Source organism: Notothenia coriiceps, unplaced genomic scaffold, assembly GCF_000735185.1.
Source record: "Notothenia coriiceps isolate Sejong01 unplaced genomic scaffold, NC01 NC01_scaffold00037244, whole genome shotgun sequence".
Lineage (NCBI taxonomy): Eukaryota > Metazoa > Chordata > Actinopteri > Perciformes > Nototheniidae > Notothenia > Notothenia coriiceps.
In genome coordinates this window covers 26,760,012-26,785,070 of record NW_011369945.1, presented here as the reverse complement: position 1 = coordinate 26,785,070, position 25,059 = coordinate 26,760,012, and the positions used below count along the sequence as shown (strand labels likewise).

Below are 25,059 nucleotides of genomic sequence, written 5' to 3'. Positions count from 1 at the left end.
CGCCCTTTCACCTTCTCTTCTTGCTCTCACTCATGCTGTTGCCTGTAACATTGAGAGTGGGGGTTGCTATTTTTTGTAAGTTTGGAACTTTTTTAAAGATCCGCGATGTGATCAGGCCCCTATCGGCACACCCTAGGGCCATCTTAGGAAGACCTCCTGTTTCTCGTTGCCACTCAAATTTAGCCATCTTTAATGCCAAATGAATGCTATTAAATAGAACTCTTTTAATTTCTGATCAAATTTAATAACCTGTTGGATGAATTTGCATTGCAAATGTGGCTGCTGCTTTGATTCACATGCATAGAGTGGTGCAGTGACGAGTCCTAAAGTGAGTTAGCGTTTGTTCTCCATAGGATTTTGGAGAAAAGTTTGAAATTGAGCTCACTTCCGGGTTAAGTCATCCCTGCACCACTCTATTACCCATTCATCAGTGAGAAACGTACCATTTGTGATGCAGTGGGAATGGGTCTGAGGTCAGTTTCTTTTGTACGTTTGGGCTGCCTGACAATCCCTTTACATCTCTCTATTGTTTATGTGTGAATATCGCTCACTTATGCTGTTTTCACATCTGCATCATCATGTGTCGCCATGTGAAGGTCTGGTGTCTGTCCGGCTGCCCCTCCTTCACTCCCACAGTCTTAAAGGAAGGATTCACTCTGATCCATCCATCCCATCATGTCTCTTACACTCAGATCAGTCGCTTAGCCTTTTCTATTCTATTCTATTCTATTTTTTGACTCTTGACTGTCAAGTGTGTGGCTCGCAGACATATTTTGGACTCTAGGATGAGATATCTGATGTCACACGTGAATGTTTTGTGCTGTAAGGATATGGAGAAGGCTGCTCCTCCCACACTAAATAATAACAAGTGGATCAATTGAACCTTTTTTTCATGCGCTGTAACTCCCAGTCCCTCTTAGTAGGAAAGAAAAACAGCTCTTACTGTTTTAGTTTTGGTAGTTTTGGTCTTCCACCCCACTCTCACAGCAAAGCTGTATGGCATTCTCAGATGACACACTGTCATTCCCATATAGCGCTGTACTTCTGGCCAAATGTGGTGCACTAAGTGGTTAGTCGTTTAAGGTTGGTCCCATGTTTTCATAGCATTACTGATAAGGCAGTTGCGTCCTGTTTTGTGTTAGTGGTTTTTAAAGAATTCAGTCTGAGTTTGCAGTAACTGCCTCCTATAGTGTTAATACTGTATGTATGATTTTGGGCGAAGTAGTTGGTACGCGGTTGCCGTTATTGGCCCTTTTGAACATGCACGGAATCAGCTCATAGAATGAGACAAGCCATGCCGACAGAATTTAATCGACACACCTAATTCTCAAGGGCTTCCTCTGACTGCACAGTCACATGATCACGCTTTCAGGCTCACATGCAGAAGGTAGAACTTATCCTTTATGGCAGCTAGTAGCTAGGTCATCCAGGGCTTCCAAACACTTTGTGTTCAAATCCCAGCAGCTGCAGAATGTTTTTGCTGTTGTATTTTAAACTATATTTTCTAACTGTCTCTACACAGCCATCACATTCGGATCCGGTCAGTAGGGCATTGCAGCCACAGTGTGTCGTCCTCTCTGGACGTAGTCTCAGATCAGGACGGGTCGTAGGGTTTTAATGTCAAAGGAAAAAGGGTAACTCTACTGAGAGTAAAAAAAGAAATGTAGAAAATGGGCAGTTTCTGCTGTGCTTTGGTGCTCCAGCCAGTATGTTAACTTATTTGCTGCCTGACTGTTCGTTTGCTATTTAGGTAACGAGGGCAGCAGCTGCACAGAGGAATCTAATAAGCCGCTGTCCTGGTTGAGCGCAGCAGTGCACTCACTCATGTGTCCATACGTGTACGTGAAATCTGCCCAGGAGCTGAAACAGGAGTCTTTGCGAAGACTCTCCCATGGTGCTTTGGGGCAACTCCCTATTGATACGCAGCGTTGAACAAACCCAGTTGGCAGCGGGACGCCTCTTAGTGTTCAGACTTCTGCGGCGCTGCACTGTAAACATGACTACCCTGTTCTCGCTCCTGTGAGAATGCCTCGCTGTCAGGCTCTGATGTCAAACGTCACATTTTGTTTCTTAATCGTGTGCACTCAGAACAGATGCAGGGCCCTGAACGCATCTGAAAGAACTGATCAGCTGTGTGAGTCTGATGAGGCCGATCTTCGAGCCCTTCTTTAAACTGTCCACGTTGGCGTGTTAAAGGAAATAAACGTGTTGTATTTACCAGATGGTTCTGATGCACATCCTGGTGTTGCACTGGGGTGTTTCTGGCCATTGAGAAATTGTTAGGGTTTAGTGTACAGTAGTTTTCATTGTTAAAAAGGTACAAAGTTTTTCAGATTGACTGCTGATTTTTTTTTTTGTTGCCAAACTTATCCCCTCCCCCATTTCCTTCCGAAAGGTTTGAAAACAGGGTTTCCTGAGGTATGCTAGCCAGTGACCTCTGACCTTTTTTGTGATGAGAGGGGGGGATGCGAAGAGAGCCAGGCCAGTAAGGGGTGACAGACACCCCTCAAGCTGCCGCTCTCCTATTTTTTGCTTTAATTCTCTTTTGTATGCAGAACCAAAATGTAAAACGTTGGCAAACTAGGTTTCAGGCCTGACCTGTGTGTATATTCCCTGAATACAATCATTGGGCTCTTGTTTTCAAAAGCAAAATGAATAAGATAAGTGTAGTTTCTAAAGAACATGTATCATTATTTGTAAGTTAACCATCTGCATGTCTTCAAGCCACCTGGCATTAGCTAATAATTTTTAAGATAAAAAAAAAACTTTTTACACATTTTTATTTTTTACAATTTATTTGCCTGCCTAAAGATCCCAGACAATAATGTGACCCTTTTTATTACTTCAAATTTATTTTTATTTTCCATTTTTTTATTTTCCTTATTTCCTGTGTACTACATAATAGGCAATTTATAACAAAATGAGAAAATTATTGAAGAAATTTTAAAATTGAAATATATTTTATTTGAAAGTTTATGGACCTTTTAACCGTGAGCCGGAAAAGTTGTATAATCGTATAATTTGAGCTGACTTGACGGTTATGAGAAATGTATCAAGAGTTTTATTTTTTATGCTTCTTTAATAAAGTCTTGTTTTGGTTTCATTTTTTTTACTGTAAAATAAGAACTTGTGTCTGGTGTCTTTTGTTCTGTTCCAAGTGGAAATGTATATCACACTGGAGCGTCTTGGCCACAAGGGGGCAGTAAAAACACTAAATCTGAGTCTAGACCTTCAGATCAAGATAAAACATCAGGTTGAGCCTGAATCTTACACTAACATCGGGTGGAAATCTTCCAACAATAAATTCAACAGCAATATGGTAGGATTTGGACCTTTAGAAATAAGCAATTTGAAGGAAATAGTCAGACAATTATTTTCTGTCATGTTTTAGCCCAATTATTTAATCAACCACCCAGATTACCCACTCAAACCTTCCCTCAGCAAATACTCCATTCACCGGGGATGGGTTTAAATCCCAGCCAGTAAACTCATTAACATAGTGTACAAAAAGTGAAATCTGTTTTGTACACTAATGACACCATGTTACGAAAAACTGTCCCTACCTATATTTAGTCTTGATGATACTCAACTTTCCTTTCCTTTTAAGAAAGCAGAGAAGGAGCTCTTCTCAGTTTCACAGACTGTTGGCAGTCTACGGCTGGTTTACTCTCACATTCAGACACACCTGTTTTTATTGGATTTACTATTTTAAATAAAGATTTTAAGAAAATCCTGCTATTTTTCTCTTTCTTCCTGCTCTAAATCTCTTAGATTTTATAAAGAGCTTCCTCATCATGTGACAGTAAATTCAAAACAATGCCTAATGGTTTACTACACTTGATAGGACACGCCTGTATTAGATTTTTAGTGCTTTTGTATTTATTTGCCTAAAAAATGTATGATTCATCTCTTTCATCTAAAAAAGACAAATGTTCTGGTTATGTCATCAAATGCTCTAAACTTTTTTATTTAAATTTGGCTGGTTTTCCCCTTGTCCTGTTGACTGACAAGCTCCTTGCTGAAGGTAATAAAAAGCAGATGTATAGATTGTGACACAAATGCCCTTTTATTAGGAAGCAGATCACAATCAGGTTGCATTCCAGTTCCTCCTCGTCCTCATTAAAGAACAATCAGTAATGATAAGAAACAAATTAGAAACATCCTTTAGTAGAAAATAATTCTCTCATGCGAGTTCTGTGTTCACACTACATTCATATTGATTACTGATGACGTATTCACAAGCCTTTTGGAAAAACAAAAAAACATTGATGAATTATCATTACATAGCTTTGAAAAAAGGGAAAATAATTCACATCAGAGACGCGTGCTGGCACGATAAAGTTTCCCATCATGCAATTGTCAGTTGATTCTATTCACAGGGTGGGCGTCATTGGTCTCCACAGAGTTGTGTCGGCGTGCATGCATGCATGTGTGTCATCTTACATGTGCCCTTTTGTGCTTGAGCAGAGATTGGTGTTTAGATGTGTGTGTAGCCAGTGTGCGAGTGTGTGTGCAGTGTTCATACATACATGGAGTAGGCAACCAACGAGCCCCAAACTGGATAATGGCTCATGTTATTTTTTTATACTTTTCTAACGTGAAATGTAGAGTTTAATCTTGAGCCTTGGGATTACTTAATCAACTCATTAAAAACAATGTAACTGCGTGTTAAATGGGACGGAAAGCTTATTTCAAAAGCCGATTCTCCTAAAAATTCCAATTTATTTAAGTGGAATTTGAACGCCTAATTTGAAGGCATGAGTTGCTGTCCCAGTGCTATTCGTGGTTTTGGATTTGAATGTCCCTCAGATCATAGAAAGAAGGCTTAGCTGAGGATAAGTGACATTCAGAAGCTTTGTTTTTGGTAGAAATAAACAGTATTCAGTAAAGACAACATGTGACAGGCCAGCACTGACCTCATTAAGTAGGTCATCAGAACCTCTGAGTGTTGCTCACCTTTATGCAGTTAAAGGTAACAGATTTATTGATGCACATGACAAGACTGAAACCAACACAACATAGATGCTTGGCGGTGACTCCGATGGCTTCTTTCTTTGAAAAAATACCCAAAAAATACATGAGCTCTGGTTCGTGCAACTTTGTTCCTAAAGGCAAATAGGAATTCAAGGACAAAACACGTTCCCTCTTATTTAAAAAGTGACAAATATCTTACACACTTCCACCGGGAATGGGAATTTTATGATTCCATGAATAAAGGTAGATAGAATAAAGAAGAATCATAAGTTTTCCATTCCTTGGATCTGGATATTGCAGTTGGTGCTCCTGTATTTATACTGACAGCACATACATTATGGGTGTCTATACAATATATTGCTCACAATCTCAGAGCCCATTTACCCCCACACACTCGCACACACACACACCTTCACACACATGCACACAAACGATAACAAAAGAAACAGGGGGTTTGCTCTTCGTAACAAGAACATAGGAACAAACCACTATTGCCTTAAAGAGATGAGTTTGGTGTGCAGGCGATCGGGAGCCGTGTCCTTCAGCATGGCGTCCTCTGGGCTTCTCCTCAGTGTCATTCATGAAAGACAATCGCAGAGAGTGGTATTGTTTATGTAGACGGGTGGGCACGTGGGGAAGCCTCCTGGTCTTTTTATCAACTGAATCTTTGAAAGGATGTATAGTGCGTAAAGTGACCCCCCGTCCGCTGATCATCCTGTAGCCCTTTTTGGAGTAAATGTGCACTCTAGGGGTGTGGATGTGTTCGACACTGGGGTATTGCTCTGTTTATCATGATGTGAAGAAAGATTTTTTTTGTATATATAAACTTTGTGGCCACAACCTTCATCTCTACACATCATCAGTTTCTCCACGATCATCACGGTTAGTTGGGTTATAAAACCTTATTACCAGGGATATATATGTATGCACCATGCTCACAGGTAAAATATTGTATTGGGGGGGATACAGCAACGTGAATCACAGTGTTCCTGGGTTCAACATGCAGGACATTACAGGACAGACTAGAAGTGACGTTGCCCCCCTGGATGCTGATCTAAGGTCAGTGTTTTCTCTCTATTTTTGATTTTGGAGCAAAAGGGTGCCGATCTTAGATCTGTGCCTGACCTCCGACCTACACAACACATCACACCGTGGGAAAATTACGCAGAGCAAAACAACGACAAGGGGGGGGGAGCGGGGGGAGAAAGACTGACAGACTTGAAGAACGACACACAGTCAGGCAGGCAAGCGGACAGACGGACGGACAAACAGAGCTAGACAAGAGCCGCTCTCTGAAGACAAAGAGAAGCAAAAGTGCAAAGTGGTCGTCCTCGAACTATCAACAAGGTTCAGTTGTGGCTCTGCGTTGCATTATATCACATCTAAATGTACAGCGTATAAAAGGTGTGATGCATTCTGGGAGAGATTGAGTGACAAGTGCTTTCTAATGTGAGGCTAAACTGAAGTGGACAAATTAATTATGAATGATTATAAACATATTCCTCCATGTTTTGCATTGATAACATTGCAATGTAAATGTTGCATAATGTATGCAGATATATGTACAATAGAGCATGTGTGTGCTTGTGAATTGCACATGGTTGTCTATCTATGCAGGTGTGACTTCTATATGTGTGCATAATGCTATGTCTCTGGGTTGTTGCGCACACGCATGTCTTTGCTCTCCCCCCCCCCTCAGCTGCGACCCTCCTCCGCTGAGCGCTGGTCCGACTTGAGCTTGACGAACTCCTTGGCCACCTCGTCGTTGTTGCGCTGAGAGAGGATGCGCAGCACGGTGAGGCCCGTCTCGTCCATGTGGACGCGGCGGCCCAGCGGCATCCAGAGCGTCACGCTGCCCTTGCTGGCGATGTCCTTCAGCTGCACCACGGACATGCCCACCGTGCGGTCCTCTCGGGCGAAGCAGTAGTCCTTCACACACACCTGCAGCTCGTAGCTCTCCGGACCCACCTCCGTGCCCAACGCGCTGAAACACACAGTCATATCCTTGTTTTACTAAACGTCTGTCTGCATTTGACTAACACTCAAGAATGAACGTTTCAAACTCTCCGGTACATACGAGTCAACCAAAAGAGCACACACCCTGTAGTTTTAATAACCTGCTACATTTGGAACCCAACTGATGTCCTTATCATACACTTTGACTTAACCCTGTACTAAGGCAAAGCAAACGCACCCTAATCTATAAATGGAAGACTGGTAGACCCAGGAGAGAGAATCTAAAGGTCAAACATTGAAAGAGAGGAGACTCTGAGAGTGTGTGTCTAAATATGTGTACACGTAAGCACATATGAGAATCTAAGTAGATACATGTGAATACGAATGTACCGGTGTGTGCGTATGTCTGCTATTATACAAAAAAACTAAGAAAAAACTAAAAAAACAGTTAAAAAAAAGTTATGGAGTACATTGCCTGAGACTATTAACTCATAAATGATACACATGTTGTTTTTATCTCGTCTTCACTGTATTCTTTACTAAGTTATTTAGAGGAACCTGATGGATGTTAAATGGACACAGAAGTTGCTTTTTTCCCACTACTTACTGCAGTGCCGTATAGTATAGTATATAGTATATAGTATAAACAGTATACAGTATACAGTATATATAATTCATAGAGCAGACGGGATGATACTCACTACTGAAAGCTCTCAATGAACTTGGGGGACCAGGCGTTGTTTTTGGACTTGGTGGCAAACTTCCTCTTCTTGTCACTGAGGTGAGGGCCGATGATGTAGACCTCCACGAAGGGCCTGAAGCCCTGAGCCTTCCACTTCAGGTCGTTGGCAGCCACCACTGGAGGGACAGACAGAGGTTAAGGTAAAGAAGCAATGTAGGAGAATACAAGGACATTTGCTTTGTTTTTACCTTTGATGCCGATCTTGTGCTCTCCATTCGGTTGGGGTAAAATGTCCACGCACATGATGACCTCACCCACAGCATCCACTCCAGATGCTGTAAAGACATGCTTAGTGATTACTCTTATTTATATAAGGACTTTTTGTGCCATATTTTCCACAATAACCAGTGTGTCTGCAGTCTAACATGTAGTACAGCTGATACCGTATTTATGACTCGAGGAATTGGGATGCGTCAGCAGAATATGAACTAAATCACACACACACACACACACACACACACACACACACACACACACACACACACACACACACACACACACACACACACACACACACACACGGAGCAGGACTTGGCTGGGCAAGGCAGCTTTTGTGCCAGTTCTACCGCTAAGCAAATGGCAAACTGTAACGCAGTAATGGCTGGTAATTTGTCTTATTCACAGTGAAAGAAAAAGAGAAAGAAGCCCCACAAAAACCTGGACAAAAGCTAAAATGCTTTTCATCAGCACAACATGGTCTTCTGTTCACTGCGTCTTAACTTCAAACCATCACCAGCTCACCTGATTTGGTCAATATCATCCTCTGTGCATTCTTCATATATAACATGCTTCATCTACCACAGACAGTTCTTTGTGCCTTTTCTCAATCAGCTTATAAATAGGAATTCGACCTGGAAAGTAAAACCCAGAAATAGCGTGCCGAGGGGCTAACGCTGCTCCGGTTATCTTTGCCCTCTCAGGTGTCTGAGCTGCTGCAGGTTACCGTGGGGACAAACAGCTGTGACGTCACACTGCTGACACTTACGTTTCTCTGGTGGTGTGTCTTCATTTGCCGTGCACCTGAGCCCTTTCCCTCCGTGGACTGAGAGGAGGCAGAGGAAATAAAGCATTAGAGGATGAAAATGCTCATAAGTACAACATGTGGAAAGCATTCTTTATAAATACTGCAAATGAAAGTGTTGTGCTGATGTTTTAAATACTTGACAACTAGAGCGTCCTTGAGCAAGACATTTAAAGTATTTATTATTCCTGTTTTCTGATAATCATGATTTAAATAGTGTGTAGTGTGCGTTGGTGTTGCTACTGTAATTCACTAACGCAATGAGCCAAACATTTTCTTCCAACACTGTAGGCAAGTTATTCTATTAAACTCACAATCCACTTTTGATTCCATAAGTAAGAAAAAGAAGTAGAGATCTTTGAGAGTCACCAAAGAATTTTTGTGTAAAACGCTTCTTTGTGACAGTGTGTGTGTGTGTGTGTGTGTGTGTGTGTGTGTGTGTGTGTGTGTGTGTGTGTGTGTGTGTGTGTGTGTGTGTGTGTGTGTGTGTATTGTTTCTACTTGAGGTCGTACCCTGAGCGCTCTGCGAGAGGACAAACTTCCTGATGAGCTTGTCTGTGGCCTGGGTGTACAGAGACAAGGCGTAGCGCAGAGACTGCAGGTCTGGACTCTTCTCCAAGAACGTCTTCTTCAGGCCCACACCACCAGCGTGGAAGTATTGCTGGAACAGATGAGACAACACACGCGTATTGTAGAGAACCAGAAAGACACACAGAGGCTAAAACACAGAGAAGTCTAAGTGGAAAATGTACAAATGTGACACAACTAGTTTCAGGCCTGGAGCTACGGAGAGAAGGTGGTGTAAAGCAGGCTGGGCAACTCAAACACCTCTAAGCTAAATTATGTTGAAAATAACATTGTCTTATTTCTGATTTTATTTATTTATATTAACATACGGCATATGTCCTATTAGGTCAGATAAACGTGTTGAATGACTGAAGTTAAAAAAGGACCAGTATGTAGGATTAAGATGATTTGTTTTAGCAGAAATTAAATACATTGTTTGTGTATACCTTAAACTCAGAATCTTTTTGTTTTCGATAATCTGAGACTGAGCTCTTTATCTCTACAAAGGGTTCTCTTCTTTAGGGCCCACCATTTTTCTACAGTAGCCAATAACAAATAAACCCTCCACGGGCTCTAGAGAGGGCCTGTTATGACTTTATACGAGGGATAAGTCAAGTGAGACGTGCCATTTCCCCCAAGCATCCAGTGGAGTCGCCCCCTGCTGGATAAAATAAAGAATGCAGGTTTATTAAGGGACCCAAGCACTGGCTTGTGAGGTAGAGGCTGAGCATTCATTTGGTTGAAAGCAGAGACCTTACCACTAGATGCCACTAATTCCAACACACTGGACATTTAAAGCTTTCAGTTGAACCCCATTGTATGGTTTAAGAGCATCCCATTTTTCATTCTCTTGAACACAGAATATGACATACTCTGTTATTTGAGTATTCCTTCATGTTAAGCAAACACAAAATGTTGTTAAAATAAGAATCCAGCATCAATTCCTTGGCTGCTGTGTTTGTGGGACACAGTGTACTCTACCTTTATAGTGTCCAGAGCCAGCTCTATCACTGCACACTGTTTAGGACTGAGAGCTTTGGCCTCCTCTCGTCCCATGTGCTCCTGCAGGACAGATCAAACAGGGGTCAGTCTTTTGCTTTACTAAAATGTAGTAGATATTTCTTAGTACATTTGCTTTGTTTGCAGCGTTCTGTTTTCATCACCTTGAGTTTGGAAAGCTGTCCCAGCTCCTTAGCAGCGTTAAAGATCATCTGAGTGCCCTGTGGTTGAGAGACGGACAGACAGGTGAGTGAAGAAACCTAAAAGGTGGTGTTTTAGAGATATGCAGTTGAGTGAGAGGTGAGTTCAAGAGGTTTAGTGAGGACAGACAGCTGCAGAAACAAGGGTTTGAAGAGTGAGGTGGAAGAGGGTCAAACTACAAAGGTCAACTAATCTATCTATATGTTGAGTAAACATTCAGAATTAAAAGAAACATCATCTTGAAAAACAATATAGGCTTTAGTGCCATGGTGTGGAATCATGGGGTCATTATGCCTCTGGTGATGTGTGCTGCCATTTAAATTCAGGTTTGATGCACTGCTATCCACAGAGAAGGAGAACTTAAGACTGCAGAGGGTGGTGTTAAGACTCCTGCTAAAACAGTGTTTCTTCATGCTAACAGAGGGCAACATACACATACTTACAATGACCTAAGAAAGGAAGGAAGGGAGAAAGAATGGTGTTAATGGCAGGAGCGATGGGTACATTAAAATGGAACAAAGCAATGACAAGCATGGAAATTCAGAAGCAGAGAAGAAGAAAAAGGTGAAAAAAGAAGAGTGGATGTCTTAATGTATTACACACCGTCGTGTCAGTGAGAGTTGGAAGCACAATTGTTTTTTCCATTGTGTTCATCACCAGTTTCCAAAGCTCCTTCAGCACTCTCTTCAGGACGGTCTTCTCGCAGATCTTAGCGAACAGCGACAGGCTGAAACACAGAAACACAATCTCTCAGCTGCCAGACATGAGGGCAGAACTGACACACACATTTCCATTTGTTTTTGGAGTGTGTGTATGTTGAGGCCATGGAAACATTCACATAGTTGCAGACAATAGCTCACTTGCGAGACTTGTTTAAAAAGAAAATAGTTTCAGTATCTAAAACACTTTTTTTCAGTTGCTGAGTTGGAGAAAATCATTTTATCTTCTTCAAATCCTTTGTTCATTTATCAAAAGATTGAAGGCTGTCTTTGTAACAAAACGGCATTCAATACATTCTTGTAACCATTCAAGAACTGGGTTTTAAAAGGTTCAAAGGTGACATGTCATGCTTTTCTGGTTATTACCCGTCCCCTCTTGTGTTATGAAGGTTTTTCTGCATGTAAACAGTCTGCAGAGTCAAAACCCTCGAAGTACACCCTGTAGCGAGCAAAACTCTAACACAGAAAATACCTCCCCAAAACGCCTCGTTGGTGAAACGTCATCATGACGTCATCGTCATTTGATTCTTCCGGGTACGTGCTTTCGTAAGTTACGTTAAGCCCCCGCTGATTGGTCCAAATTGACCAATCCACACACACACTTAGTGCAGGCAGCCTTGCTGATTTCTCCTCCCTGGCTGCAGGCTGATAACAGACAGTTGGGATCGCGCAAAATTCTCTCTGCAGACCCATTCTCACAGCGTTTATCAACCTATAAACCTGGGGGGGTTGGGGAGCTGCAGCGAGCCGTTTAGTGGAGAAAGTGAATACTGCTGAATACACATACTTTACAGAGATGCTGTATGAAGAATCCTTTATTGCCTGAGACATATTCAGCTCAATTCTTCAGCCGCATTGATTTGTAATATCCAGCCGCACTTACTTGATGTCCAGGAAGTCCATGATGGGCTGCAGGACGTTGTCGGCATCCTGAACCACGCTGCCATTGGCCGGGACCGTCTGACCTTTGACCTGGGCGAGGATATCTCCCATCTGCCTGACGTTGTCCTCGATCTGGGGCTGGAAACTGCATCACCAAACAACAACAACAACAACAACAACAACAACAACAACAACAACATGTAAACAGACTGTGAAATCAGCAGGAGAAACTGGCCCAGCATCTCTCAGTTTGGACCAAACACACACCTGACAGCAAAGATGCGGCTGAGGTCGTCCATGACGCTGTTCAGTTTGTTCTGCAGCTCCTTGAGGAAGTCACTAGCTTCTAAATTGAGCTGTAAAAAGACAAATGGGTTGATTACAAGAGCCGTATCACAGACACACAATCCCAACAATAAGAGCATGCATGGAAACTCACATCTTTGCCCCCCATGGCCTCAAACATCTTCTCCAACTGAACTCTGAGCTGCTGGATGTTATTGATGATGATACACGGCTGAGGGGGGAAAGAGAACAATCATTACGATCACACTTCACTCTCCCTCCGTCTGCTCCCAGCGTTTTATCGTAATCAATCAGGGTTAGTCCGCCTAACTTTTTTTATTGCTTCTTTGGCGAAAAGAAGCCTTGGTGATGCAGGGCAGGAGGAGCAGGAGATATCATTAATTACTCCTCCTCGGGACCCTCGTCCCTCTGGGAGAGCTGCCCACTTTCCCCGAGGTTACACCACATTCAGCTAATTACTCAACTCTAATTCACGTGGAAACACTGGGAATGGCTCTAACACTGAAGAGCAGTTTACTGTGCTAAAACAATCCTGACCACATACACCAATGCGCTCTCTTGATGGAGCTCAAGTTAAACCATTAAATCAGTCACAGCTATTTATTCCACTCTCACAAATATCCATCTGTTAGTGTGTTGTGCCAAACTTTCTACACACCGTCATCGAATCAAAGAAAATATAAAGATTTTAGTTAGGAGATCCATTTCAAAAACATACATATGCTCTTAAAATGTGCAAATCTGCATACATTTCAGATGTATAAATCTGGTTATAGGAGCATTTAGGATTATATATATTTTGTATCCCTCTATAAATCAGAAAATACTGTTAAAGCCACATGAAATTCATTGTTGCCATGTTCCTAGGAATTAAACCATATGAATCTGGCTACGATTGCCTGCAGAATATAGACAAGAATAAAATGTGCTACATAAGGAGAAGTATGAGAAAAACAAGCCTTTTAAAGCATTTTAAAATTCAAACCAATTGACCATACACTTCAAATTAATATGATACATCTTTTTGAGTAATAGATATCACCATGAAACTTCCCCGGTTCATTTATAACAATAAGAGTATTGCATTACACATTTCTGAAATGTTATGTTTAATTGAGCACATGAGACATGATCTCATTTCAACTTCTTTTAGGTTGACAAAAAGCCCCACATGTCAACATTTAACATGGCATGAACTGTGTTTCTTGCCTTACAACATCTCTAACACCTACCACTTTCTCCTTTTTGACATGATTGTGGAAGTCCTTTTCGATGATGTCAGCATAAGACAGCAGGACATTGCCAATGGTCTAAGAAAAGGACACAACATAATGGCATGAGGGCAAACTTACAGTGAAGAAAATACTCAGACATTCTGTGAGAGTGTGAACAGGTGAAAGTCACCTTGGCGAATCTCTTCATGTAGTTGCCAACAATCTGAGGGTCGGGACACTCCAGCTTGCGAATGATTTCAAAACTCTGATTTAGCTGAGAGAACACGTCCACCACCGAGCAGGAGAACAAAGCGTGCTCCGATGTGACCTGGAACTGCAGAGCCAGAAGAAAGGGGGGGGGGGTGTTAGGAGCTGTTATGTGGTGCTGATGCTGCAAGTAATCTGAGCACGTCTAACACTGGAGGTAAGGGGTTGTATTCCCCTGAGGGACACCCGTGGGAGATGATCAGACAATGAAGCTGACCCCTCTCCAGCTGCACGTGATCAAAAGATTTGTGAGGTGATTTTCTCTGAAAGCAATGGAGGTGATCACAGGGTTGTGATGAGGAGCAGGGCCCTCATTAACAGGCGGCCATTAGTGAATAGTGTTATGATATGTGAAGTGGCTGGGGGACCGCTGTTTTTCGCTGACACAGGAATGCAGAAGCTGCCTCTGGCGACAGTAATTGGACCCAAAGGAGTGCTGACATATGAGCTGAGAGGATCTTCAGCTGCTCGCATCGACCTTCTTTCTGTGTGGATATGTAGAGGCAATGAGACCCAGTGTGGAGCATCTGCATTTCTCCACGGTAAAGTTTTTTTTTCCATTTGCCTTTGGTATCGAGTCATTATTGATTGCCTTGAGGCCTTCAAGCCGCTCTTCTCACCCTTGAATGTGCTGAGTCGGGAGAGATGGTGCAGTCTGCCTGAATTTTCATGAGAAATGCATGAATACATTTTTTGGGGGGAAGCTGCAGGTAGGAGGGTCAAGTTTAGGCTCCAATACTTTATTTTCTTACCGTCTCAGCAGAATTTCATTGTTGAATTTAAGTCAAACATTAGTTTCGCATGACGAGGTGTTTCTTTCCTTTAAAGAAAAATCTCTTTTCACTTCATTTTTTGGGTGGGCGGCAACATCCCTCAAGCTGCATGGCAATTGGTCGTGTGTGTGTGTGTGTGTGTGTGTGTGTGTGTGTGTGTGTGTGTGTGTGTGTGTGTGTGTGTGTGTGTGTGTGTGTGTGTGTGTGTGTGTGTGTGTGTGTGTGTGTGATTGAGAGTGTGAATAACATGGAGATTCCTCTTTCTCTGCACACTTTGATGTAAAAAGCCAATATTATTAGTTAAAGGAAAAGTTAAGACATAAGAAAGATGATCACTATGTCAGTAAGATTGATATCGCTTTCCTTCTGGTTAGTTAGATGCTGAAGCAAGCTTCATACTGTACAGATGCGTGAGTGGTATCATTCTTAGCTTTTTGAGACGAATAAAAGTGTTTCCAAAAATGTAAAAGTAGCCTTTAACTAGGGATTAGGTTAGAAAACCTTAAACAGGGCATTCAAACTAACTAAAGATTTAACAATAAGGCGTTGTTGGGTGTGGTCTTATATCTAGAGGTTGTGTTTTAAAGCACTCGCAAAAAAATGCTAGCAACCAGCTATTTATTTCTTTTGTGACAACCCCTGTTAATTGCTTATTCTAGTATGTCAGCATTTGAAATATTAAGGATGCGGATGAAAGCATTTACCCCGTCTTTCTTGTCCCTCTCCAGAGCTCCATGCAGGAAATCTCTTGACACTTCTTCGTTCTCGTCCAACCACATGACGACAAACGGTTCAAACCAGCTGCAGAGGAAGGAACGAGCAGAGGCAGCATGAGTGTCTGTGCCACGGTGTGAAAGGCAGGGTGTGGATGCTGTTTATAAGACACTTACGCTGGATACTCAGGTACGTGCTTCTGGAAAGTGTGCAGCTCTTTGCAGTACTCATTGTAGAGCCATTTCACCTTGAAGTGCAAGTTCATATAATCTGCGCTTTTACACAGGCGGTTCTTCTCATGCTCTGAGTATCAAAGAGAAAGAAAGAATTAGTCCCACGTCACCACTGTTTCTCCATATAAACTTTATATACAGACACAAACAAATGACCGTTGACCCCCCACGACAACACACACAAACACCTACCCTCCATGGCGTATTTCATATCTTGTGCAAACATATTCCACATGACCTCGGCGCTGATCTTGCCCACGTTCAGTTCCTGGGGAAACCTGTGAGAGGCAGTACTCATGCTTAAATCACCCCTCTGTATCCAGCAATGCTACTCTATTATTTAACAAGAGAACCCAGTTTTATTATGTAACTCCATTAGTGTTTCATCTGTATCTTTTATTTTAGACACTTTTATCCTCACTGACCCTCAAACCAGCCTTGAGTTTATCTAAATTCATAGAAGTATTAGATCCAAATCCAAACTAACCCCACCCAATAAAGTGTTTGTTCTAAAGGAATGACTACTCTGATGACACAGCCTTTGCCGTAAGTGCGAATTGTAAGTGCAAATATGCATATGATTAAAAATACATGTTATTGTTGATACAGTTAGAGGCTCGGTTTTTAAACATTTTGATATTCTAAGCCAGGGGTGTCCAAACTACGGCCCGGGGGCCAAATGCAGCCCAACTTGAATAGGCCCTCAGCAAATCAAAAAGCATAATGACTTAAGTATAATAAACGTCTGCTTGTCTTATATTGTGCTTCTTATATGTTCAAATACATTACACAGTATTCATGTGTTAATAAGCCCAATTTTCAAATGAATGCAGTCAATTCAAGTTGAAAACATTTTCTAACAAATCTAAGTTGATCAGAAAAAAGCCCGACAACTTATTTTCATAACAACCTTGAAATAAACCCTTCATATTTCCTCTTATTATAACCGATCTGAGGCTCCTGCTTTAAGGGATGAGCTGCTAACACAATGAATGAAACCCTATGGAGAGCTTTCATGTAGGCCATTTTTTTCTAACAGCATTTTCAAGTATCAAGAATAATTTACCTACATTGGATTGATTTTTCCAACTTATAAATGAACTTATGAGGCAGTATACCTCACCTCTAGTGAGGGGCCCAGCCCTCGGTGAAAAAAGTTTGGACACCCCTGTTCTAAGCTATAGTAAGTACAAGGCAGCTTTTTTGACTGCTTCTAAACGTGCTGTTAAAAGCATGCAAAATGTTACTAATAAGGCCGATGATATGAGACTCACTGATTAAGGCAATGAGTGTAGGAGTTTTTGTCCTCTTCTATGATGGAGACGATGAGGGTGATGAGTTTGGACCAGAAGTCCAGATTTTTGGTGCTGGGACCCTGCTCATCTGGAGGAACTGCCTTCGACTGGAGACAGAGAAGAGATTATGGTTAGCGTAACAAAGGCATCCATCAAGAATTTCTTGCAGTGAGAAAACACTTGGTGGTATCACTCGCCAGCACACATACACAGTATCTCTGCTTCATACACACAGACTTACAGGGTCCGTCTGATATTCCCTGTTGTAAAGGTCGTGGCAGTTGTTGAAGATGTACTCATAGGTGGAGTTGAGACAGGCTTTCACACAGTCCTTCACCACCTGGCTCGCTCTGGGTGGACTCTGCAACTCCTGGACCTGAACACAAATGTTACACATATGGTTGAATACACACACTGATCTGAAAAAGTCAAACTAAAATGATTTAACAGCCTGACCAAGCCAAACTGACACACCCTGTCCCATGAAAATAGCTTCACTTTGGATAGGGAAATGTTAAGATGAGTCTCAGTTGAAGCCTCAGGGCACTTTTCAGAAAGTACTGGAAAAGTGTTCCATGTTTGTTTTTTGGAGTTTAGTGTTAATGTGAACGGAAATAAATGATCCATCTTTCAGTCATCCTTACCTTCATCCTGAAGAATGTGATGCTGGTCAACAGATCCACTGTAGACTTGAGGTCTTGTAGTCTTTCAGGACTGCTGGCAGGGAAGTTATTCTAAAAGCACATTCAACATTATAATTATGAACATGTTCACTTAAGGATTCCCTTTCTTCAGGTAGTAAGATGAAGGGAATACATATTAGATTAGGAGTGGCCACACGAGAGCATAGACAATCTCATAGATGTCCACACAGAAACAGCATAAACAGGCAGGGATTGTAGCATCAAGAAATGAAGATACAATGTCTTTTGTATTTGTCATGAGAGAAAGAAGCAGTCAGTACCCGGTACATGGAGAGGTCGATCCTCAGGGAGTTGTGCAGCTGATCCAGGAGTTTGACAAACCTCTCCTTCTAAACAGGACAGACAAAAAAACAGAACAGACTCAGAATCCACGCCACTGCTGAAAGATCACTTGTTACCATTTAACTAAACAAACCCGAGGCCAAAACTGACGAGGCTCAACTGATTGGACGTCCGGATAAGTAGGCAGCGTCACGTTAAACAGACTTTCATCTACAGCCCAGGGGGACCAAGAGTTACTCATTTGCTTTTTTAGGGACAGCAGTTCTACATTACATGACTTTGTATCTGTTTTATTTTCTCTGTCACACAATTGTTTTTTTAAATGTAAGAATTTACTTTGTACATTTTGAGTGGTAAAGTGTGAATTCATGAGCAATAACAAATACTTCAGGGGGAGAATACAGAGTTACAAGAATCAAAATGATTGAAGATATTCATAAATAAATAAAATAAATAAAATAAATAAAATAAATAAAATAAATAAAATAAATAAAAATAAATAAAATAAATTAAATAAATAAATAAAATAAATAAAATAAAACTAAATGTACAAAGTAATGAATCCAATACCTCCACAAAATATGGCCATGAGTTCCTTTCATTTGACAATTCTGACGGCAACAAAAGAAAACGTATCTTTTTCACAACAAAACATGACTCAAAATCAACATTTCCTTTAAATCATTTGGGGAAATGGATAGGGCAGTTTGCCTTTTAGTCCTTTTTGAAACTCTGCCAAGAAAAGTCTTATCACTCATCACTTCGAAAATCTGCCCCAGGGATCGGCTTCCCCGAAACCTACACTGTTTCCAACATTTGGCATCTCCGCAAGCAAAGTGTTTTTTCTTATTTGATGTAATAAAGAAACAAATACAAATACTTTCATCCAAACTCCTTCCACACATTAGAGTTTGTGCCTCTTTGACACATTCAGAAAATCCTCATTTAATTTCTAAAGTTGACCTTCTCTGTCCGAGCTCCTCCTTAAAGGTAAAAGTAAACCATCTCTTTAGTTATAGCTAGTATAGTGACATTTATGAAGAAGTGACTCACGCCAAAGTTTGATGCAGCAAATCTGTCCGAGGCGGAAACATTGTTGGAGGACTGGGTGGTGTGGGCGTAGTAAGCGTTGATGTTGGCAAGCAGAGTGCTCATCACTGCTGGCACTCCGGGACACATGTACTTGGAGGACAAGCAGGCGAAGTGGCTGTGGGGGGTGGGGGGGAAGTGGCAAAAAGGAAACGCTCTTTATAATCATGTATTGGAAACAAGTATAACCTATATGTATGCATTATGAAACTATATACAAATAAGTGAATAAACCAATTCTTCAGAATAAGGATTTGATCTTATGTAATTTGTAGGTTCAGATTCAGAGTAATGCTTGAGGCACGTACGTCATGGCCTGGTAGATGGACTCTACTCCGTATCTCATGGCAAACTCGTCCACGATCTCCTGCGCCGTCTCCTCAAAATACACCTTCCACGCATCGTCCCCTTTGGCGTCAGGGATCTTTACCACGCCGCCATTCTGCTCCTCCGTGGTGTACTGGAACAGATGCTGAACAAAGACAGGGGACAGGAAATTTAAAAAACAAATGCACATTGTAAAAAAAAAATACATCTGAAAGACAGAGAGAGACAGTTTTGGTACGCGTCTAAACGTTTTGAAAACTTGAACTGTCTGTCTTTACTTGTGTGGAGATTGTTGATGATTTGCTCCCTAGTGGGAATTTAATATTGTTATTGTGTTATGTTTGGTGTTTGTTTTGCGTCTGGTACAATAAATACAAAATAACAGTCTGAAAAAAAAAAGGTCAGGCTAATGCCGTTTTCCAGTTCTTCATTAAAGTCAGGGTTTTAACTCATCTCATTCTATCCTATAGTGGTGTACATTGATCAATAATTCCTAACAATTACAAATGAAGTCAACTGTAAGGATAAACGTCATGTTGGCAAAGTTTTATTTATATAAAAAAAGCCCAATTCCCCTGGGTATTACAGCAGAAACATACATTCACAAAGTGATTAGTTGTGTTAATCTGGAAGGCAGAATGATTTGACTGTAACTCATTAACTCTAAAGGTTGCTGCTGCATAATTAAGGTTTTATTTCAACTGCAAATAACCAGAACTCCTTTAGGAGACTGACCTCGTGTAGACAGGTGTACTGGACGTGGTAAGGGGACACCGTCTCCTCTCCTTTGATCTCCACACTTATGTGCATCCGGATGGCTCCTGACACGGCAGACTTATCCGTTCTCTTGTCTGTCAAATCAAAGTAAGACATACATGCTTCCTTAGTTGGCTGATCTCTGTTCCATCTACAAGAGACAAGCACTTCAATTATCTGCTCCTTGTTCTGTTATCTACGCTCCACTGGCTGCTCCTCTCATCCGTCTCTAATTCCCGGCAGTCTTTTCTCTTATCTTTCTCGAAAACTCACCCAGGTTGTACCAAACGTCCATCTCCCCGCTCAGAGTCCGCACTTCGATGATGGTTTGGCCCAGGAAGTCATCGCTCTCACGTTTGAACCTCTGTTTTACACGAGACTTGATGTCGTCATCCTCGTCCCACACGCGAACCTTGATGCGGTCTGACGAGTTGTGGCATTCACTGGATGAGGCAGAGTTTTAGGGGCAAAAAAGAGGAAGTCAACAATGGCAATAAAAACATGGACAAAAAAAGAGTCTCTTACACAATACATTTGCTAAGATATAACCTTGAATAAGAGCATGGCGCACTTTATGCTATTATCATAATACATCAAATGAAATGTCAGCCTTTGACTGTACTCACAAGTGGAAGTTTTCTTCCCAGACGGGGTTGAGGTTTCCGTAGATGGTCTTGGTTCTAATCTTGGTCTTCCCCACTTGAACCGTGACATAAGGGTCACTGGAGCCGGTTTTGTCTTTAGCCTGCAGGCCCTGAGCACATGCCACTGGGGAAAAGACATCAAAACCATTCAACAAAAACCTAACAGTTGTCTGACTCATACTTATCGTTTTTGAAACATTTTTTATATATCATTGTTTTCAAAAGAAAACAACAACAACCACAAGCAGCATGTTTTATCGCTATATCCCAAAATCGAACATTTTCCTGAATGCCCTGTATTTAACATATGTAGCATACAGTATGACACCCTTAACTCACCCGTGATGCTGATCTTCGCTGACCATTTGGACGTCCCATCAAGCACGCTCTGCTTGATTTGTTTCATCTGCGCGCCGTGTGTTGTTTTGTCGAGGGCGAACACTTCCAGGATGAGCTCGAAGATCTCTGGTTTGTTCCTCTCTCTGATCTTCATGCGGTCCTTCAGGACCATGATGATGTTCTGGGTTCGGTCCTCCGCCCCGTGTTTGGAGCTCTTTTCTGCCGCTCCTGATGGGACGGAGGAATAAAGAGAAGGATGTAAGAACGTGTAAAATATTTTCAAGCAGCTTAACTCCTGTTACGCTCTAACTAACGCATCTACTTAAAGCTGAGTGCCAAGTTAAGGCACTCGATTTTGAGATTCTTTGACATTTCTTGGCCAGGGATCAAACCTTCCAATACTATGGGTGAAACGTTATCCACTCAACCAATGATCTGGTCAGGAAATAGTAGAAAGTCAGAGAGTGGAGGACCAACAGATGTTGTTGGCTCCAAGATCTCACGAGACTCTTTGGAGACAGCAGAGTGATGAATTATGCATTGCATAGATTGACTCCAAAATCAGTATGGGAATTGGATAAGTCACGCCGTGTGGAGCCTGAATGACAAAAAGCAGTATGGATGCAAAGGCTATGGGTAGAAGGCAGAGAGAGGCAGGGGTATGACAGCACATTACTCAGGAGACAAATTAGAAAGGAAGAGGAAGGGAAAATGTGAGAGCGGATAGAGGACGAGTATGCCATGTCAATCAGGCAGAAGGATACAGAGGAGCTAAAATTAGCTTGGGATTTGTGTGGATGGCTGAGTATACTGAAGTTAAAAATGTGCATATGTTAAAAAGTGTGTGTTGGTGCATGTGTGCAAAGATGCTTCAGTCCTTACTCTGCAGACAGTCAGCGTTGAGCAGATCCTGGCACTTATCGTGGCATTTGACGCCGCACTCAGAGCAGCGCATGCCTTGTCGCGCGATGCCCCAGAGCAGCCCCTCGCATTCGTAGCAGTAGGTGGGGGTGGTGGCGGTCCACACCTCAAAGTTGTGTGGCGTAGTGGAGGAGATGGGGTAGATCAGAGCCTGTAGAGTCTTTTTATAAACATGACTTTTCTGCAAAGGGCACATAGGAGAGAAATGTGATAACCAGCAGCGATTCAAGTAAAAAAACAAAACACGATGAACAGAAACGTTGTGAAGATGGAGGAGGAAACCCACCAGCTCTTCATTGCCGAGGGTGGTGGAGGCCATGGCGGAGGTGATTCCTGCCTTACGAGAGTTCTGCACGAGAGACTGGAAACAAGAGGGCAAACAGAACAGTTTAAATGAACTGTAAACCTAAGATTTAGAATGTATTAAGTGATTTATATATATGATTTAAACAAACACTCACCATTGCCTGATGAATCTGGTCAGTGATGAAAAAGTGTAAAAGAAACAGAATATTTTAGAAATGTAATAAGACAAACGCTACAAGCAAATATGATGCATTGTGTGTCTAACATAGATAGTAGAACAGTCTAACTACATGTACACATTGCTGTAGTTACAATAACCACCACATATACGCAAAGAAGTGAAATCATGTTGACGTAAGATGGGAAAAGGTACTATAGCTATAAACCTACTATAAAACAAAAGAGATAGAAATAGAGATGTTGGTTTTAGAGGAACTGAGATTCAACTGAGGACCAATAATGTCTCCAAAATTGATTCCAAGTCAACCTGCAATACCGCTGTGTATTATTGCTTGTTAGTGTGTGTGTCCATAACTGAGTCTCACCAGATCTCTGACAAGAGGAACGGCTTTCCTCTTGCGAAGGTCAGGCATGCTGTCAATACTGTAGAGTGCGCCTCCCATTCTGTAAAAGAAATAGATGAATAATTATACATTTATATAAATATGTAAAGTAATATTTACAGTAGATAAAACAACTAAATGAAATCACATTTTGTTACTATGAGGCAGATGTAATTATCCCTATGATTGTTTCTATTGCTACTCCATTCAACGACTTGACTGGAGAGTTTAATTACGCAGACTGCCTCATCTCAAATAGTGGGAATGACACTCACTCACACACTCACACGGTTTTAATTGCTGGGTTTCCATTTGGCTAGCTTAGCACTTCTTTATTATGCAGCCTCAGTTCCACTCTGAGGTCTGCCTCATCTACAAATGACCTGCCAGCTAAGTCAGGGCAGCCCACTGCCGCTCAATACTCACTGGCCAAATGCCATGAGCGGAAGGAGGGTGTGGATCAGAATGAAATAGAAGGGAGGATTCCCGGACCAAAGAAGGACATTTTAATCTAATGGGGCGGTTGGTGGCAGGTTTCCACAATGATCAGAGCATAACTTTAATCAAGTTTCATTCATTCATTCGTTTAGCAAGGCTGGAGAGGATTTGGGGAACAATTGGCAACGTACACACACACATTCTTTACATGTCTATAACATTATTCAAACCCTTTTGGAAAGAAGATGAGGAAAGTACTTTTTTGATCATAACTAGGTTACGCATTTTAAAATATATTTTTGGTATTAGTTTACTTGGAAAGATAATATTATTAATAATTTGCATGTGATGGCCATGAAGCGGAAGACAATGTTGTGGAAACCATCAAATACATTGATCCTGAAGGACACATACATAAGCTAAATAAGAATGACCCCAAAGATAGACTTTACATTAAATCAATAAAGTGAAAGATTGGTGATAAGACATTCAAACCCCAATACTGCTTCTCCTACACTATACCTCTCCCTTTCTTTCTTTGTTGTTGGATTGTTTGTTTGTTCTAGCTGGTTTGAGTTGTGTGTCTTCTATTTCGATATTTTATTAATTTAACTTGTACAACAGTAAAAGAATATGCATTAAACCCTGAAGTAATCAAATATCTGGAAGGTGATGGAAATAACTTTGCAATAAAGTATTTTCTAAAAAGCGAGACACAGATGGACTGATTGACTTATATGTGATTTGTAATCTGTTTCATGTTAGAGAAAAAGAGAAGTGGCAGCAGACACTCACCCGCCTTTACCAAACCACAGCGAGCTGGAGGTCTCTCCTCTGGCCTGAGGGAGACAAAGCAGGAATGTCAGATGAAGAAAAAAGCAACCATAAAGAGACCCCTGCAGCAGTTTCTAGCATTCATATACTGTATGAATGTAGCTGCATCAATAGATTTCTGATTATGGAATTTTATATCAGACTATTCAAAATACCATCTCGTCTGTGTCTTTGCATCAGAGGTCGAAAGTGTCAATAAAAACTCGTACAAAGAATCTGTGAGAGGCCTTACACAATGTGTACCCTTAGGAAAAGATGCTGAAAAAAGACATGTGAGCCAAGGAGAGCATAGATGCAAACTAAAAAGAGTTATTAAATAAATGTCACCATATTCACGTCATGAGATAATAAACAAGTTTTGTAACTATTCAAAAAGCTTTGCCTGGATTTTGAAATCAAATATGTCATTGGAGAATCTGATGCAGCTCTTTGAAGATGCAATAGAGATATCAAATTGTTGTGAAAATGAATGAGCATATTGAAAGTGCATGTTCACAGTGAGGAGTTCAACAAGACATCTGTTCCACGCATTTCCTTTTTCTCTCAAGCATCCAACCAGGTTGTACCTACCCGTCAGCATGCTCCAATGATGGCCGAGCAAAGTGCATGCGAGTGTCACTATGGCAATGACATGAAACTGGAAAGAAAACAAAGCGGGTTCGGAACAAACAAACTGAAAAAAAGGCAAACAAAAGAAAGCCAAATGTACAAAAACGTGACGTGACACACATCAACATAAACATCAAAGCAAGGGATTAATTATCTGCAAAACTGAATTCAAATGTAATGAGTAGCAACAGAATAAGTGAATAAAATATGCAAGTGAAAACTGATCAAGCAAAACTTAAAGGGGACCTAACATGCAAAATGCACTCTTGTACGTCTTTTATACATGAATATGTGTCCCCGGTGTGTCAGGGGAATCACCAAGTCAGAAAACACAACCCTCTCTCTTTTCCTCCATACCCAAATCTCTAAAAACGGGGCTGCAAC

The 25,059-nt window shown here is 41.4% G+C and overlaps 1 protein-coding gene across 2 annotated transcripts; it reads right to left on the bottom strand.

Moving 5' to 3' along the window:
- Window positions 1-4,942: 4,942 nt before the first annotated feature.
- LOC104965126 (protein unc-13 homolog A) lies at window positions 4,943-24,705 on the bottom strand. 2 transcript variants are annotated; one of them, XM_010794081.1, is made up of 33 exons: window positions 24,637-24,705; window positions 24,028-24,071; window positions 22,777-22,855; window positions 22,387-22,401; window positions 22,212-22,286; window positions 21,887-22,106; window positions 21,005-21,232; window positions 20,648-20,789; window positions 20,295-20,464; window positions 20,001-20,116; window positions 19,247-19,410; window positions 18,903-19,056; window positions 17,828-17,896; window positions 17,508-17,597; window positions 17,105-17,239; window positions 16,843-16,970; window positions 15,761-15,846; window positions 15,512-15,638; window positions 15,326-15,422; window positions 13,772-13,915; window positions 13,600-13,677; window positions 12,501-12,578; window positions 12,329-12,417; window positions 12,063-12,206; window positions 11,064-11,187; window positions 10,904-10,909; window positions 10,424-10,480; window positions 10,242-10,322; window positions 9,207-9,354; window positions 8,658-8,714; window positions 7,861-7,947; window positions 7,632-7,788; window positions 4,943-6,958 (listed from the first exon to the last, which is right to left on the bottom strand). In XM_010794081.1, exons 3-33 carry the CDS (start codon window positions 22,852-22,854, stop codon window positions 6,670-6,672), a joined length of 3,633 nt encoding a protein of 1,210 aa, XP_010792383.1. In that variant the 5' UTR covers window position 22,855; window positions 24,028-24,071; window positions 24,637-24,705; the 3' UTR covers window positions 4,943-6,669. The 2 variants fall into 2 exon arrangements, with proteins under 2 accessions (XP_010792383.1, XP_010792384.1); XM_010794082.1 differs by lacking the exon at window positions 10,904-10,909.
- Between the last annotated feature and the right edge of the window lie 354 nt (window positions 24,706-25,059).

Excerpts from the sequence above, each read along its gene's own strand:
- LOC104965126 (XM_010794081.1), bottom strand. The coding sequence starts at position 22,854 with ATGGGAGGCGCACTCTACAGTATTGACAGCATGCCTGACCTTCGCAAG. Across the intron at positions 17,897-18,902 it reads TTGCTGCATCAAACTTTGGC|AAGGAGAGGTTTGTCAAACT; the intron begins GTGAGTCACTTC and ends TGTCCTGTTTAG. Across the intron at positions 8,715-9,206 it reads CCTCTCGCAGAGCGCTCAGG|TCCACGGAGGGAAAGGGCTC; the intron begins GTACGACCTCAA and ends GCCTCCTCTCAG.